This window comes from Myotis daubentonii, chromosome 2, assembly GCF_963259705.1.
Source record: "Myotis daubentonii chromosome 2, mMyoDau2.1, whole genome shotgun sequence".
Classification (NCBI taxonomy): domain Eukaryota; kingdom Metazoa; phylum Chordata; class Mammalia; order Chiroptera; family Vespertilionidae; genus Myotis; species Myotis daubentonii.
The window spans coordinates 11557176-11572728 of record NC_081841.1 but is presented as its reverse complement, the minus strand read 5'-3'; the positions used below and the strand labels follow the sequence as shown (position 1 = coordinate 11572728).

At 49.1% G+C, this 15553-nt stretch overlaps 1 protein-coding gene across 8 annotated transcripts in view; it reads left to right on the top strand.

Annotated features, from left to right (window-relative positions):
- ABTB3 (ankyrin repeat and BTB domain containing 3) overlaps nt 1-15553 on the top strand; it is a 262019-nt gene that overhangs the window by 141498 nt on the left and 104968 nt on the right. For all 8 annotated transcript variants that reach the window (XR_009451115.1, XR_009451114.1, XM_059681746.1 and 5 more), the window contains exon 2: nt 13988-14137. Coding sequence is in view for 6 of the 8 variants with exons in the window: in XM_059681746.1 (XP_059537729.1) it covers nt 13988-14137 (150 nt within the window). In the remaining 2 variants the exon portion in view is untranslated. The remainder of the gene's footprint in view (nt 1-13987; nt 14138-15553) is intronic.

The following is a 15553-nucleotide window of genomic DNA, read 5'->3' as shown; positions in this document are numbered from 1 at the left end:
GCTGAGGACTGCCCGCCAACCGCCAGAAGCTGGGGAGAGGCCTGTCACAGCCCTCCTCCGAAGGAGCCACCCTGACAACGCTTTGATCTCAGATATTCAGCCTCCAGAACAGAGACGATAACTGTCTGTTATTTAGGCCGCTGAGTTTGTGGTCCTTGTCACGTCAGCACTGGGAAACCTTCTTAGACCGCACAACAAGCCTGCAAAGGGAGGTGTTGCTGTCCACACTTCACAGAGGTGGGAACTGAGGCACAGAGAGGGCCAGTGACTTGTCCAAAGCCACACAGTAAGCAAGGAAAGAGGAGGGGTGAACGCAGCTCTCTTCAGCTCCACACCCAGGCGGCGTGGGATCCGCCTGAGCACCGAGTCCTGAGTCCTGGTCGGAAGCAGAGGATCTAAGACGCGTCGTGTGATCCCAGGAAAGCAGGGGCCAGCCTGGGATCTGGGTTACATAATGAGTCCTGGGGAGTCCCTTCACCCTCCCACAACAAGGGGGGCTGGGACGGAAAGCCAGGACTCGCCCGAGGGGGTTGAGCAGAGTTGCTGATGAAAGGTCTGGAAAAGCCAGGGGTAATGAGCTGACCAGGGATCAGAGGGAGCCCCGCAGGCAGCTGACCAGAGGCCTCACCCAGCCTGGGCTGCGTGTGGCCGGGGAGCCAAGTGGCCCCACCTGTAAGGCCTGGCCTCGCAGGGGCCAGGAGCCCAGAGGTCATAAGAGTGGCCACAGGATACCTGAGTACAGCTGCCTCCGGCTCTCTTTCGTGTTGTCCTGTGGGCCTTCAAAGCCGGGGCTCTCCCCGTGCTCTGGAATACCGAAGTATTCCCCTTGCAGCTCCCTGGGGCTCCGCAGTTGTCCCCAGGCAGCGCCTCCCTTGCCTGTGGGAGCCTTCACCCTCTCCCTTCCCCGCCCCCGCAGTCAGGGGAGCTCATCCTCCCACAGCAGGGCCCTGAGGGTCTTTCCTAATCAAGGCACCGGAAGATGGCACTGCAGTGCCCCTGGAGCCTGCAGAACGGGATTTTAAACTCCATCTTCTTGCAGGGACTGTGGGGGACTCTGGGGAGCTGTCACTTACAGGGACACCCAGGAGTAGGGAGCAGGCTGGCTGTCGCTTCTCTGGACCCAGGAAGGCCACCCTCACTCCCTTAGTGACAGGGAAGGGGAGTGGAAGGGGACATACCGTCTTGCAGGCAGCAGAACCAATTTGCACTTGGGGTAATTAGTTCCTGCCTTAGCCGCTGCCTCCTGCTGGATCAGCCATGGGGGAAGCCAGGCCCACGTACACCGGCTCAGCCACGCTGTGGGGTTCCTCTGGGCAGCGCCCTGCAGGTAGCAGACTCGAGGCTGGCAGCAGTGGTACTCAGCCTGGCAGTGATGGCCGAGGTGCCAGGCAGGCCAGCCCCGATGGCGGGAGGCCTGAGAGGCGCTCCTGGCTGCCCTGTGTTCTGATCATCAGCCCTGGCCTGGCTGTCACAAGCTTGGAGTGCAGCCATCCCAGGACCCTATTCCCAACAGGGGTCAGAGGGACATCAGAGAGGCTAGAACGGGCTGCCCCTTCCCAGGCTCAGCCAGGACCCCAGAGTCACCTCTCAGGGGCTCCCCTGAACGTTGGGGAAGCCCTCCCTGTCTTCAGCTGATCCTTGAGGTCCAGTAGTCCCACTGGGTAAGCCAAGCAGCTGCTCACTGTGCCCAACGTCACCTTTTACAAGCAGGTCCCGGGTGTCTGGGTTCCCGTGCAGCTTTGCTCAGGTCATGTGACTCTTCCCTGCCTCTGTGTTCTCATCTGTAAATGGCATAATAATAGTAGCTACTTCATATCATTATTGTAAGGATGGAATGATATAAAACTCAAAATATTCAGAATGGCACATAGCAAGCACTAAATGAAAGTTAGCTGTAAGGATGATGGTGATGCGGATAACGGTGATGATGGCTCCGTTCCCACCGTGCAGCCACTGTTACTTTAACTGCTGTTATTGCTATGACTACTAATGCCATTATTACTACAAGTCCCATTTGTGCTGGTACTAATACCACCACCAGGATAAACGCCACCCCCCAGGATGTACATAGCAATTATGACTTTATAAAGCTTTGCAAGTGTGGATGGCTCCCCAGTGAACTTTAAAATGTTCATTTGGTTGGTGGTCAAGGTTTTGCACACAACAGTTCTGCCCCCTGCCTCATCCCAGCGCAGCCTGCGTCTGCACTCCCACCAGGCCCCACCCCTCCACCCCTCCTCCCGCCTCCAGCCAAACCAGCTCCTTCTTCCTTTTTTATTAACTCCCTCCCTTTTTACAATTACACATTCCTAAAGACTCAGCTCAAATGTCATCTGCTTGATGAAGTCTTCCTTGGCTGGGGAGAAATAAAGATGCAAAATAGGAAATCAGGTTTAATCAGAAGTGGGGATTCAGGCATCCAGGATAGCAGCGAGAATGGAGGCTGTAAAGACTCCCAATTAGATCTAAGAACTGGTCTGCGGGAAAAGCCAAACTAGGAAGCTGATGCAGCCCACTCTGCCTCGAAGTGGCTTAGCTGAGTCCTGCTGAGCAGCTGATAATAACAAGAAACACTGGTATTGCGCATCTCGTATGTGCCAGACACTGTTCGGGTATGGATATATACGCCACATCCCTATGCTGGTCCTACCACCACCCCCATTATGGGTGGGGAAACTGAGGCACAGGGAGGTTCATTCATTTGGCCAGAGACTGAATAGAGGTAATAGGTAACAAAGCCTGAATTTCGGCCCCGGCAGTCTGGCTCCAGAGCCCATACACCAGTGTTGTGTGTTATTGTATCACATCACTGTTTCTATCTCTATTTCCTCTCTCCCACCTTCCCTTCATTCTGACTTATCTACTGCCCCACCGCCAAGGTCCCCAGTTGTGGGCTTAGGATGGTAGAAACCAAAGTCACCCTCTATTCACGAATGTCTTAATTCAGCAAATATTTCATGCCTACCCCCTGAAGATATAAAATGTATGAGTATATGGAAGGTACTTAGAATAGTGCCTGGCACATAGTGGGTGTTTGCTATCATCATCAGTATCTTCATCATCACCAGTATCTTCATCATCACCATTATCATAACTATTATCACCATCATCACCACCACCATCATCATCATCATCATCATCATCACCACCACCACCATCATCATCATGATCACCATCACCACCACCATCATTATCATCATCATCATCATCATCTATGTCCCCTGTACAGTATGCACTAAGAAGGTTTTCAGTGAATATTTTGTTGAATAGTGAATGACAAGGCATGTCTGGAAATCACTCACATTCCCAGGAGAGAGCTTTTCAGTGTCAGAAAATCGATGCTGTAATTCCCTGAGTCCCCAGAGAAGCCATTTGCCGCCCATCTCCCTCCCTCGGGACTGCGGACACATCCTTCCTTCTCCAGGAAGTGGATCTTTCCCACCTCAACTCTCTGACCCTTGTGAGCAGGACTGGTTCTCCCTCTTCATGCCAGAACACAAAGCTTGCCCTCACTCACTGGTCTGCGGGAAAAGCCAAGCTAGGAAGCTTTCCTTCCCTTCCCTTCCCTTCCCTTCCCTTCCCTTCCCTTCCCTTCCCTTCCCTTCCCTTCCCTTCCCTTCCCTTCCCTTCCCTTCCCGATAGTTTAGCTGTAAGCTTCCATAATGAGGGACCATGGCTTCACCCAGGGCTGGCACACAGTAGGCACTCAGGAAACATTTGTGCTGACTAGCGGGGAGCTGGGTTGAGTGGCGTCTAACCCTTCCCCACTTCCGAGGTTCGTGATTTCATGGCTCACTGGTTCTCAATGACAGAACACAAACTTTCAAAATGGATATTCACATCTGTTGAGAAACTTTTCCCAGGTTAAAAGTGTGTCATTTCTCTTGTTTATACACACATGTACATATGGTAAATGGATGGATGGGCAACTTTGAATGGGGGTGTGTGTGTGTGCGTGTGTGTGTGTGTGTGTGTGTGTGTATGGATATCCATACCTGTGTGCATGCATATGTGTGTGTGTACAGATTTCAGATAGCAAGAATATTCACCTAACTACAGCTGGACTCCCTGAACAAAGGTTTCTAATAAATTGCTTATGAATCCGCCCTGACAGGACAAGAACCATTTCCGCTGAGGCCTGGCCCCCGCACTGCATGGCGTCTGGTGAGGGAAGACCATTTGGGTCCCCTCCCCTGAGACTGTGGTTTCCATGCAAAGGAACTGGCAAGGAAGGGTGAGCAGATGTAGAGTTGACGAGTTTGAATCGTGTCAGTGAGCTCCAGGGCCTGGGCATTGTCCCTGGTGCCTGGTGCCTGGCCCTGGGTGATTAGGGCAGGTGGATAGTGGCCTGGAGCTGAGAACCTGACCAAGGAGGCCCAGGGCTGGCTGGTTTGCATCTGAGACGTGCACTCACCAGCAAGTTGTTTGCTATCTATAGGAACAGGCTAACCCAGGATGTGCAGTCCCTATAGGGTCAGCAAGGCCCAGATGTCAAAACATCTGAATTCAGCCTGGCAGTGTTGCTCACTGGTTGAGCATCAACCCATGAACCAGGAGGCCATGGCTCAGTTCCCGGTCAGGTCACATGCCCAGGCTGCAAGCTGATCCCCAGTAGGAGTCATGCAGGAGACAGCCGATCGGTTCTTTCTCATCACTGATTTCTCTCTCTCTCTCCCTCTCTCTCTTCCTCTCTGAAATCAATAAAAACATATTTTTAAAAAATATTCAAATACAGAAAACAAAATACATGGTGAATATAGTACAGGTGGGGAGGCAGAGGAGGCGGGGAGAGGGGCAAGGAAGCAAGGGAGGTGGGGAGGGAAGAAAATGTCCAAAAATTCTTCTTGATAGAAGAGGGCCTTAAATTAAAAAAAAAAAAAAAAAGCTGAGAGGCATTGAGTTATATTCCTTCAAAGAACTCCAGAATAGGGGCTAGGAGGAAGTGTCTCCCAGAGCATCCTCATCCAGATGTGGATGAGGGCTCTCTTCACCAGCCAGGACAGTGAACTCACTTCACCAGGGGCCCATGGCCTTGTCTAAAGTGCAGTACCTTTTAACGGCAAAAAGAACGAGAATTTAGAGTCCTCTTGTAGTTTATTGTTGCCCTGTAATCAGCTGCTGAATGTAGCCTAATGGGATCCTAATGTTTTTAAAAGCCAATTTCGTAATCTTTGCACAGTAAATCCTCACTTAGTGTCCTCGATAGGTTCTGTAACTTTAAGCCAAAGGACATATAACAAAATAACAAAACCAATTTTACCATAGAGATAAGAGTTAAGTTCCTACCACGTCTCATCAACATTATAATGAAACAACATTATTTGAGGACCTGCTGTATTTTCAATGGAGTGTCCTATCAGTGTATACTAGTACACGCATAGCTACAACTGGCAGATTTATGGTTTTACGTATCATTAAAATCTATACTGCGTTCACAGCAGCATTAGCTAGTTCTCAAAATGTTAGCCTAATCTCCTCTACGCCTGTAGACACACACGCCCCTGTCCTCCGTGTGGTCAGCCATAGAGTATTTCAACATATTACACATCCTGCGGACTAGTTCCCCACTATATCCTATCAAATACGTGATAAGTTCTAGTCACCAGGGCGTTTAATTAAAAATAATCAGTCTTTGAAGACTTAGAGTACAATTAAATATACTGAACACTAAGGCTTGGTTCAATATGATTTAATCTTCCTTAGATGATTCAAGATCTTACAGGCCTTGGGGACCTGGGTTATGAATATTAATGATCCCCATGCTCTTACTCTGCAGAAATTCCATCAGAAGGAGATTTCCAGTTGGAAGCCTGCCAGGTGCATGGGCTTCCACTGCAGAGGGGACACTCACTCTTACCTGGATATGGTTTCTAGGTCCCCTGGGGATGATATACCAGTGAATATTTGTCTTTGGCATAAAATGCTCCAACAGCTGGTGTGAAATCTCAGCCCTCTTGTCTTTAACAGGGAGAAATTTTCAGTAGGAGTGTTAATGTGTTATTAACACCTTTATTTTAAAAAAAAACTTATTCATCTATTTTTTCCACCAAGATCTCTACTCAGGAGTCATTCACTAATTCAACTTGTGTTTGTTAAGCAAGTCCCAGGGAGACACAGTGGAACTGGAGAGTTGGCAACAGGGAAAGGTACAGTTAAGTTTGCACGAGGGCACATCTACACTAATAAAAGGGAAAGATGCAAATTGACCATACCTTTGTGACGCCCACTAGCCAATCAGGAGTGAGTATGCAAATTAACCCAACAAAGATGGCGGGTTGATTTGCATGCAGAGGCACTGAGCAGCCAGGGGCATTCCACACCGCCCCAGCCGCTCTGGGCCTCTGGGCAGTGTGGGAAGGCAGAAAGGCGGCTCCGAGTCAGAACGAAGGCAGAAAGGCAGCTCCGGGCTGGAGCGAAGGTGGTGCCAGCAGCCAGGGGAAGGAAGGCCCATTCTTGCATGAATCTTCATGCATCGGGCCTCTAGTAATGTACATAATGTAATCAAATAATGAATCCAGAGGGCTCTTCAATGGACATATACCTCCTTACCTCCCCTCCTGCCCATCATCTCCTTCCTTCCCTTTCTAGTGTGATCACCTTCTATGGTTCACTTTCACCATTTGAACCATATTCAGATGCTGATTGATTCAGAATTAAAATTAATCTGGGGAAGAAACAGTTAAAAATAGCCTCAATGTATCTTTTAGAAACACAAGGCAGCCCAGCCAGTGTGGCTCAGTGGTTGATCATGGACCTGTGAACAAGGAGGTTACGATTCAATTTCCATTCAGGGCACACGACCAGGTTGTGGGCTTGTCCCCATTCTTTCCAGTCTGTTCTCCACCCACCTGCTGGAGTGACCCTCCGAAAAGATCAGACCACACCCCTCTCCTGCTCAGAACACTTTGCCCCCTCTCATCTCGCTCAGTGTAAACACCAAAGTCTACAGTCGCCCATGGAGCTCTACCCAGTCTGCCCTCCCCACCTCTCTGACCTCCTCACCTACTGCTTTTCCCCTCACTTTCTCCGTTCCTTCCTCCAACAAGCCAGGCCCACCTTCCCTAGGCCCTTCCCCTTACTGTCCCCTCTGCTGGCCTGTATTCCCTCCCCCTTCTCCCCCATCCCGTCCCCTCAGGACACCAGCGTGGCTTGCACACTCACTTCCTTCAAGCACTCCCCATCCTCCTTTCCTGCTCTATTTTTCTCCAAGCAGCTCCTTCTTCTAATTATGTATTTGGAACACACATACCAAGATGGCAAGGATATTCAATGTTTTGTTACTGGATCACAGTACCCAGAATCACACCTAGCACCTAGTGGATGCTCGGCTACTGCTCACTGGAGAGGTGACTGAATAGACTATTTTGCCCTCTGTTTCTTTATGGTTTTATAACAGTTGATTTTTTTTATTTATGCAACTGATGTTAGAGCCCACTGTCATCCCACGGTCTCTGCACCTGTACCATGTACGGTGCCTTAATAACAGTGCGGCCGCCTCTGTGTCCTGTTCGCAGTATGAACACTCTCTAACCCAAGTTCTAATTCGCTCCCATTGCTCCTGAGCTGACTGAGAGGAAACCTGCTGCATGTGGTTCATTGGGGCGGGGGGGGGGGGGGGGGGAGCAGCTTGTGAGGTCACCTTGAGGCATTTCCTCTTTTGTGACTCCACCCTACCTTGTCCCTGCCTCTCTCTGTCTCAGCACCCAGCGGGCACACTGGGTCCACTTTTCTTATTGTCTCAAGACCTTCCTCTCTGGTCCACCAGCTCACTAAGAACAGAGCCTGCTGCTGCTTTTGCTTCTTTGAGTCTGGGGACATTTCAGTTGGGCCTTGGAGAATGAACATGAACTTGCTGGGGACCCAGTAGAAATGGAGAGAACATGGTATAGAGATAGTGAGGAGGGAAGCGATGGAAATAGAAGATGCAGACCACTCTTTCTAGAATTTTGGTTGTGAAAGAGGGAATAGAAAGTACAGTGCCTAGAAGGTGAAGGTTCAGTTTTTAAGTCCAAATCCTTCTTGGCCCAAAGCCCAAGGTCCCCCATGGTTCACCCTGCCTCCCGATCCAGCTTCCCCCACCTTCTGCCTCCGCTCCCGTCATGCACCCTCCACCCCAGCCACTCTCCCATATGCACATTCTTCCTTGGAACGTCCTTCAATAACATTGTCATTAATTGCGCTATTTATAGGGGCCAAGATTGACATGTAGTAATTCATTTGATCTTCCAGTCACCTTTTGAGGACCATGATGTGACCATTCCCATAGTATTTGCAAGGAAGTGGAGTTACAGGAAGGCCAAATGGCATGCCTAAGGTGACATTGCTGGGAGTAGCACAGCTCCGACTGAACCTGAGCGTTCCTTCGGGCTCCACACTCTTTGAACTCTGTGTAAGCCCCCTGGGGAGCATCACCCTACCGTGCTCCCACGTGGACACCACGCACACCTGCCTTCCAGTCTTCTTCCCGCAGGATTTCAGTTGGTGGATCTGACTCTCCAGCCAAACGGGAGCCTTGGAGAGCAGAAATGTGTCCTGTTGTCCGTGGTTGGTGCTCAGTGTCTGAGGTTGAAGAAGATCCACGGTGTTTTCATGTTCTTTTCAGGCCAGCACGCTCATTCCTCTGTGTCCTTCAGGCCCCACGTCTGGGCATGTCATCAAACCGATTTCTGGCCATTCTCTATCGCTGCGTTTTCTGCCTCTTATTTCTTTGGATGATTTGGTTGCAGACTTCCAAAGAACTTTTTTTCTTGGAATATAATTCATTTGGGGAAGAGGAGGGGATGAACCATGGTCTGGGTTTATCCTAATTGAAGTACAGCATGCCTTTCACGGACGAATGAATGGGCTCCCTGAGCCAGCTCTCAATCTATTTCCCTCTTCAGGTCTCTCAAAATAAAATGGTTGTGCAAACATTGGGGGGGGGGGAGAATCTGATAACTTCCTAGCTTGTTTCTTAATAAATTTAATGGTAACACAGAGCCTTCTCGCATCGTGGTATTATTGAATTCCTAAATCTTCAGCTTCGAAGAACTTCACTTGGACTATTAGCAAACATCTATCGACCCCCTTTTCTGTGCCAGGTTGTCCATATATATTATCCCATTAGGGCCTCCCCGTCACACTAGGAGGTAGATAGCATCAAGCATTTCACAGAAGGAGAAAGGGAGGCTCAGAGGACCCCAGGCACAAGGCCCTGCCCGCAGCTGGGAGACGGCAGGGCGGGAATCGGAACCTGCCAGGTCTGCCTGGTGCCTGTTCCAGGGCTGGCCTGCTGCACCCCAGCTGCTGCCCTCCCGTTGCGTAAAGCTGGGACAGCTGCCAGGACCCCCCACTTGAACTCTGGGGCTAACTGAGCAGAAACCAAGGGGTAGCTTGGCAGGCAGGAAGTAGGCAGACTGCTCTTGCAGCCAAACACAGACAAGGCACAGCCCAAGCCTGTGTCCAGGGCGCCAAGACATATTCCGTCTCCTCCTCCTCCATCACCATCATCGATGAGAGGAGAATGGGTGAGTGCTGATGGCTGTCTTGTTTGGTTTTCTCTTGGTGGGTAAGTAGCATCCAGGTCTAGTCATAGATGGAGATGCAGAGAAAAGCTGAAAGGAGAGAAAGGATGACAGGCCGGTATATTTGCCAAGGGGCTGCCCTATGCAGATGGGAAGGTAGGCATCCAGCAAGGCAGCAGTGCCCCCTGATCACCCATCAGATGCCTGACGTGGTTGGCCCAGGGACCCCACCCCCACCCCCCAGAGGAGTAGCTCTCTTATGTTATGTTCCGAGCCACCTAACCAAAGTGCTGTCGGTCTCCGTTTGCACAAGATTTTGGAAAGATGGCCCTCAAGACTGTTTGAATCCAGACATTAAATAAAAAGAAACTGCTCATCTGTGAGCACAGGGTATGTAGCAGGTACTTACTATAGAGCAGAGTCTTTGATATATTATCTTGTTTAATCACCACAAGAAGCCGGTGAAGGAGATATTTTAACCTCTCTTTGCAGACACAGAAGCTGACTGGGGATCTGGGAAGGTCCTTGTTCGGACTGCACAAGGGGCTGCGGCAGGATTGGAGCTCAGCTCCGTCAGGGCCATGGTCATGCCCAGCCCACTCTGTCCCACGTACGGCTGGTCAGAGGACCTGGTTGGGGCTGGGAATGTGGACCTCAGAGGCATCAGTTCATCATCTGTTAGGACCCCCAGACCCCCTTAAGATATGAATGAACTTCTCCCTTAGAAGTGCACAACCCACTCCAGAGTAATAGAATTTCAGGGAGGCCATGACCTCTTCAGTCTCATCTGGACCATAGCTGATGATCACCTTCTCTCTAGAGAAATTACTCTCTTCAGGTCCAATCAAAGTCATATTTGAACCTTCATTCTCCGTGTCTTTGAACTTGAAGTTATAATCCCCAGGCTGCAGCTGTCCTTGGCTCCGATAATGGAAATTGATGAGTAGTCCACAACTGAGGCCTGCGTCTGACACTGAAATATGATGCTGGGACCTTTTTATTGACCTGGTTGGTTTTTAGACAAAAAAAATAAAATAAAACAACAACAAACAGCTCTAGTTTATGTGCTACCCCATCTAGAGTCCTCGAGAAGAAAAGGAAGGGAGGAAGAAAATAAATTCCATATATCTATTTTTTAATTTGAGAGGGGGAGAGAGAGAGAGAGAGAGAGAGAGAGAGAGAGAGAGAGAGAGAGAGAGAGAGAGAGAGAAAAGATAGATTTGTTTGTTCCACTTATTTATGCATTCATTGGTTGCTTCTTGTATGTGCCCTGACTGGAATCGAACCTGCAACTTTGGCGTATGGGGATGACACCCTAACCAACTGAGCTACCCAGGCAGGGCCCTAGTATATAATCTTCGCATAATCGTTCAGTTTAGATTTTTCAAATCTCAGTGATCTAGCTTTCACAGCTTCTTTGAGTAATTATGTTTTCACATTTAAATGTCATAACCCTCTAAAACAAGGAGGAAGAATCCCAAGGGAAATTGTTTATCCTTATGACAAAGCATGAAGCAGTCTAACGCTGGGTTTGTACACATTAACTGATTTAATCTCAGTTAACATATGCTGAGCACCTACCGTTTGCTCAGCACATGCAAAATACTTTGGTATACATTATTCCTTTTATCCCTTCACCCCCAGCAACCCCGTGAGGGAGACAAGAACAGAACTGTCACCGTTCACAGAAGAGGAAGTTAGGTCCAGAGTGGCCCTGTGACCTACCCGAGGTTAAGCATAGGTGTGAACTGACAGCCACGTCTGAAACTCAGGTTCCAGACTCCACATCCTGTTTGCTTATGCCTCAACCAACGTGTGAAACAACATTTCAGATGCAGATCAGGGATGGGGACTTGCTGAACATCATGCAAATACCAAGAAAGCAATCCGCGAGCACCCGAGGCTTAGTTCTCCTGTTGATTAGGCAACTTCATCCTCCCAACACCAGGGGCTCACTCTTGGGTCTCCTTTGCTGTGAAGCCCCATGACTACCACCTAGGAACTGGGGTCCCTTGTCACACTGGGTCCTGATCACCCGGTGCCCTCTGCAGGGAGCTCTCCAAGGGTAGGAAATCTCTGACCAAGAGTCAGCACATCAGGGGCACCAGATTGAGGAATTGGCCTGACACCGTTGCCATGGCAACGTCTACTTGACTTGGCCTCTGACCAAATGCCTAGGCCGGTGAACAAACAGTAGGAAGTAAGGATGACTCAGGGCATCCCCAGTCATCAGGAGGATGACTCAGCTGTTCAGCAAAAGGGGACAGGCAGGAGGCCAGTCTTGGGTGATGGGAATTTCTGCAAAGGCCTAGTGTTCCCTGAAAAGCGGAGGTTTGCTGAAGTGCAGGGATCACCTCTCAGTCATCTCCACATCCCCTGCAGAGCCTGCCTGGCTCTAGGCAATGTCCAGTAAGTGGTGGTTCCGTGTTGTCCAGCTAATGCCAATTTGTGTCCCAGCACAGTCCACAGTGTTTTTCAAAGTGAAATCCCTTCTGATGCTGCAGATAGCATTTTTAAGTTAATAAAATAGAAGTAAAAAGAAAAAAAAATTGAGAGTGCTTTATGTAATAATAGTAAGAGACAGTATTATTCTCCATGAAGTTGTTTTTTTGTTTTGTTTCTTTGTTTTTTTCGTTTTTTTCATGGAGAACATGAAGAGTGTATGTGTGTGGTAGTAGTGGTGGTGGTGGTGGTGTGTGTGTGTACTGGGTCCTGATATAAAATACATTCTTATTCCGGGTCACAGTCAAAAAGGTTTGAAAAACAATGGTTTCAAGAATAATCTTAGGAAGAAATTTACTTGACCAGTTTCCTGATTATAGGAACATTGAAACTGAATCATCATTTGCATTTGCATCATTCATCTGTTCATTCATTATTCATCCAGAAAAGGTCTTCTGTAGCTACCTTCTACGTTGTATCAGCCTTTAGGTGTGAAGGTGAAACCTTCAGGAACAAGCGACTGGCTCGGTATGGCTGGAGCCACTAATGAGGCAGCAGGGGCCAGAAGAGGCGTGTGACAGGTGCCACCGCACGTCCGCCCGTCTTCAGAGGAGGAACCTTAGTTTGCTGAGCTTTTGTGGTTCAAGCAGAATGAGGATGGAATTGAACTACTGACCTTTGAACTACAGACATTCTGTCTGTTTCCCCTCGCCCTGCCAGTTGTCTTAAATAATTCAGCACCTATATATCGATACTATCCTATTGTTCCTAAATTATGCTGTTGCCAGTCTTGTCACTTTAGTTGGTTCATAAACTACTTAAATGCATCTTCTGCTTCTTCTGCATCTTCAAAATGCCTAACATGGTTAGGAATATAGCAGGTATTCAATAAGTGCTTTCTACTTATTGACAACTATTCATTATTCAGGTCCCATGCCTTCATTCCTCATTTCCTCCTACCATAGAGAATTTATCACATGACCTTGTGCTTTGTGTGTATCAGCTGCCTCCTTTGCTGAAACTGTGAGCCCACTGAGAACAGGAGTGTATGTATTCTGTCAATTACTGTGTCCTCAGCCCCTAACACAGCTCAGTGCCTGCCTTGTTCATTGTATCTTCATATACTCAGCGATTGGCACTTCATAGGTGTATCTGTTAGTTATCGTCATCATAATGCTGAGTAACAAACAACCCCCACTATCTCAAAGACATACCCAGTGAACATGTGTGTTTGTGGGGCAGCTCTAAGCTTCAGGTTGGCACTGGGTTTGCTCTGTGTCTCTCTCACCCTCCTTAGACCAGCAGGCTAGGCAGGGCATCTTTCTCTCATGATGATGGCAGAGGTGCAAGAGAGCAAGTTCAACTGCACAGGTGCTCTGCAGGCCTTGAGTTCCATCGTGTTCATGTACATACCTTTGGCCAGAGTGAGTCATGAAGCCCAAAGGCAAGGAGCAAGGAAGCACACTCTGCCTTTGGAGGTTGGGACCGGGTAATACTTCTGCCTAAAGTACCAGAGTAAGTGCTGAGATTCTCGCTAAGTGTCTATGGAATGGAAAGGAAGGGAAGGGATTTCCATGGGACTCTTTACCTCCTGGCATTGAACTCTCCAGAGAAAGCGAGAGCCTTATCTAACAGATAACAACCCAGCCAAGGGGGTTCAATTTGTTGGGAAAATAAAACAAGTCCTCAGAAGTGACTGCAGCAGAGGCCATCCCCCCCAGGACACCCAGTTAATAGTAGCTGCCTCTGGGGTGGAGAATGAGGCATCGCTGAGCAGATAGAATCCTGCTCTGTTTTGTGTCCTGTGGAAATGTGCATACAGACCAATGCCCGCATATTTGTTAAAATTAGCAGGTCAGAGCCTTGAGGAAACCTTTTAAAATAGCTAGATATCATTTCTGAAGGGAGTCTTGGTTGTCAAGTTGGGTTTGTGGTCCCAGCTCTGGTGTGGTTCAAGGCTGTGCCCAGTTTGATGCCCCTCCTTTTGTTAGCCAAAAAGTAACTATCTGTTCTCTCTTCATTTCCTCCTCCCCGGCCTGCAGGAGTGCTGTGCCTGCCAGACAGCCTGAATCTGCACAGGGACCCGCAGCGGTCAAACAAGCCGGGAGAAATGCCCATGTTCAGCCAGTCGGAGCTGAGGACCATCGAGCAGTCCTTGCTGGCCACCCGCGTGGGCAGCATCGCAGAACTGAGTAAGTGGATGCACGTTCTCTCGCCCTCTCTGTCCCTAAGGTGCCCCCGCAGCAGGGCAGGGCTTGGTGGCCAGCCAGGTGGCGCCTTTCGTTGAACACCTGCCATGGGCACAAAACAGTGCCGCGATGGCCGCGGGGAAGGTGAGGACTGTACCGTCAGGCAGACCTGGTCTGTGCCCTGGCCCTGCTGCTGATGTGAGTCAAGTTCCTAACCTGTTCCGAGCCTCAGTTTCCCACAACAGAGAGAATAATAGTCCTTCACTTAGGGTGTAGTTGTGGTGATTTGATGAGCTAATGCCCATGAAGGAGTTTGCCATGTGCCTGACACAAGCGAGGCTCTACGAACAGTGTCTGTTCACTTGCTTGTCACGGCAGGATTCCTTTAAAAGCATATATCAGATCTCATCTCTCCTCTAGTCAGAATCCTCCACTGGCTCCCATCTGATCCAGAGGAAAACCCAAAGTTCTCAGAATTGCTTCCAGGCCCCCCACCCATATCACTCAGACATCTTCCACTCTCCCCTCTGACCCACTGAACTGCAGCCACCCGGGCCCCACGCTGTTCCTTGAACATAGCAGGCATACCTCAGGACCTTTGCACTTCCTGATCCCTCTTCCTGGACCACTCTTCCTCCGGATAGCCACATGCTTACTCCCTCATGACCTTCAAGTCTCACCCAGTGTGACCTTCTCAATGAGGCTTTCCCTGACCATCCTATTTGAAATGAGGATACACACACACACACACACACACACACACACACACACACACACCCCCCGACCTGGCCTGCTGGCTCATTTGTTGGAGCATCATCTCATACACCATGGGCCAGTGTGTCCAATTCCCCAGTCAGAGCACATACCTGGGTTGCGAGTTCAGTCCCCAGTCAAGGCAAGTACGGGAGGCAGCTGATCGATGTTTCTCTCTCTTCCCTCTCCCTCCCCCGCGCCCCCCCCCCACTCTCTCAAGTCAATGGACATGTCCGGGGATAAGGATAAAATTATGACCCTTTGAGGACCTTTATCCCCCTCTCTGCCTACCCTTCTCTCCAGCAGTTACCCTATCGCATTCTCTCGTTTTTGTTGTTGTGTTGTTGTTTATTTTAATAACAGCTTCACTGCGATATCATTGAAATACAAATCACCTATTTAGAGTACACAATTCAATGATGTCTAGTCTGTTTCCTGAGCTGTGCAGCTATAACCACACTCTGTTTTAGGACATTTTTATTACCCCCAAAACCTGAAACCATTAGCAGTCACTGCCCTTCCCTTAGTCACACCCTATATTACTCTTCTATTTTTTTTTAATTGTCTATCTCTCCCTACTACTATATAGTCTCATGGAGAGTAAAGATTTTGTTTTGTTCGTTGATGTAACCCCAGCCCCAAGAACACTGCCTGGCACACAGTAGG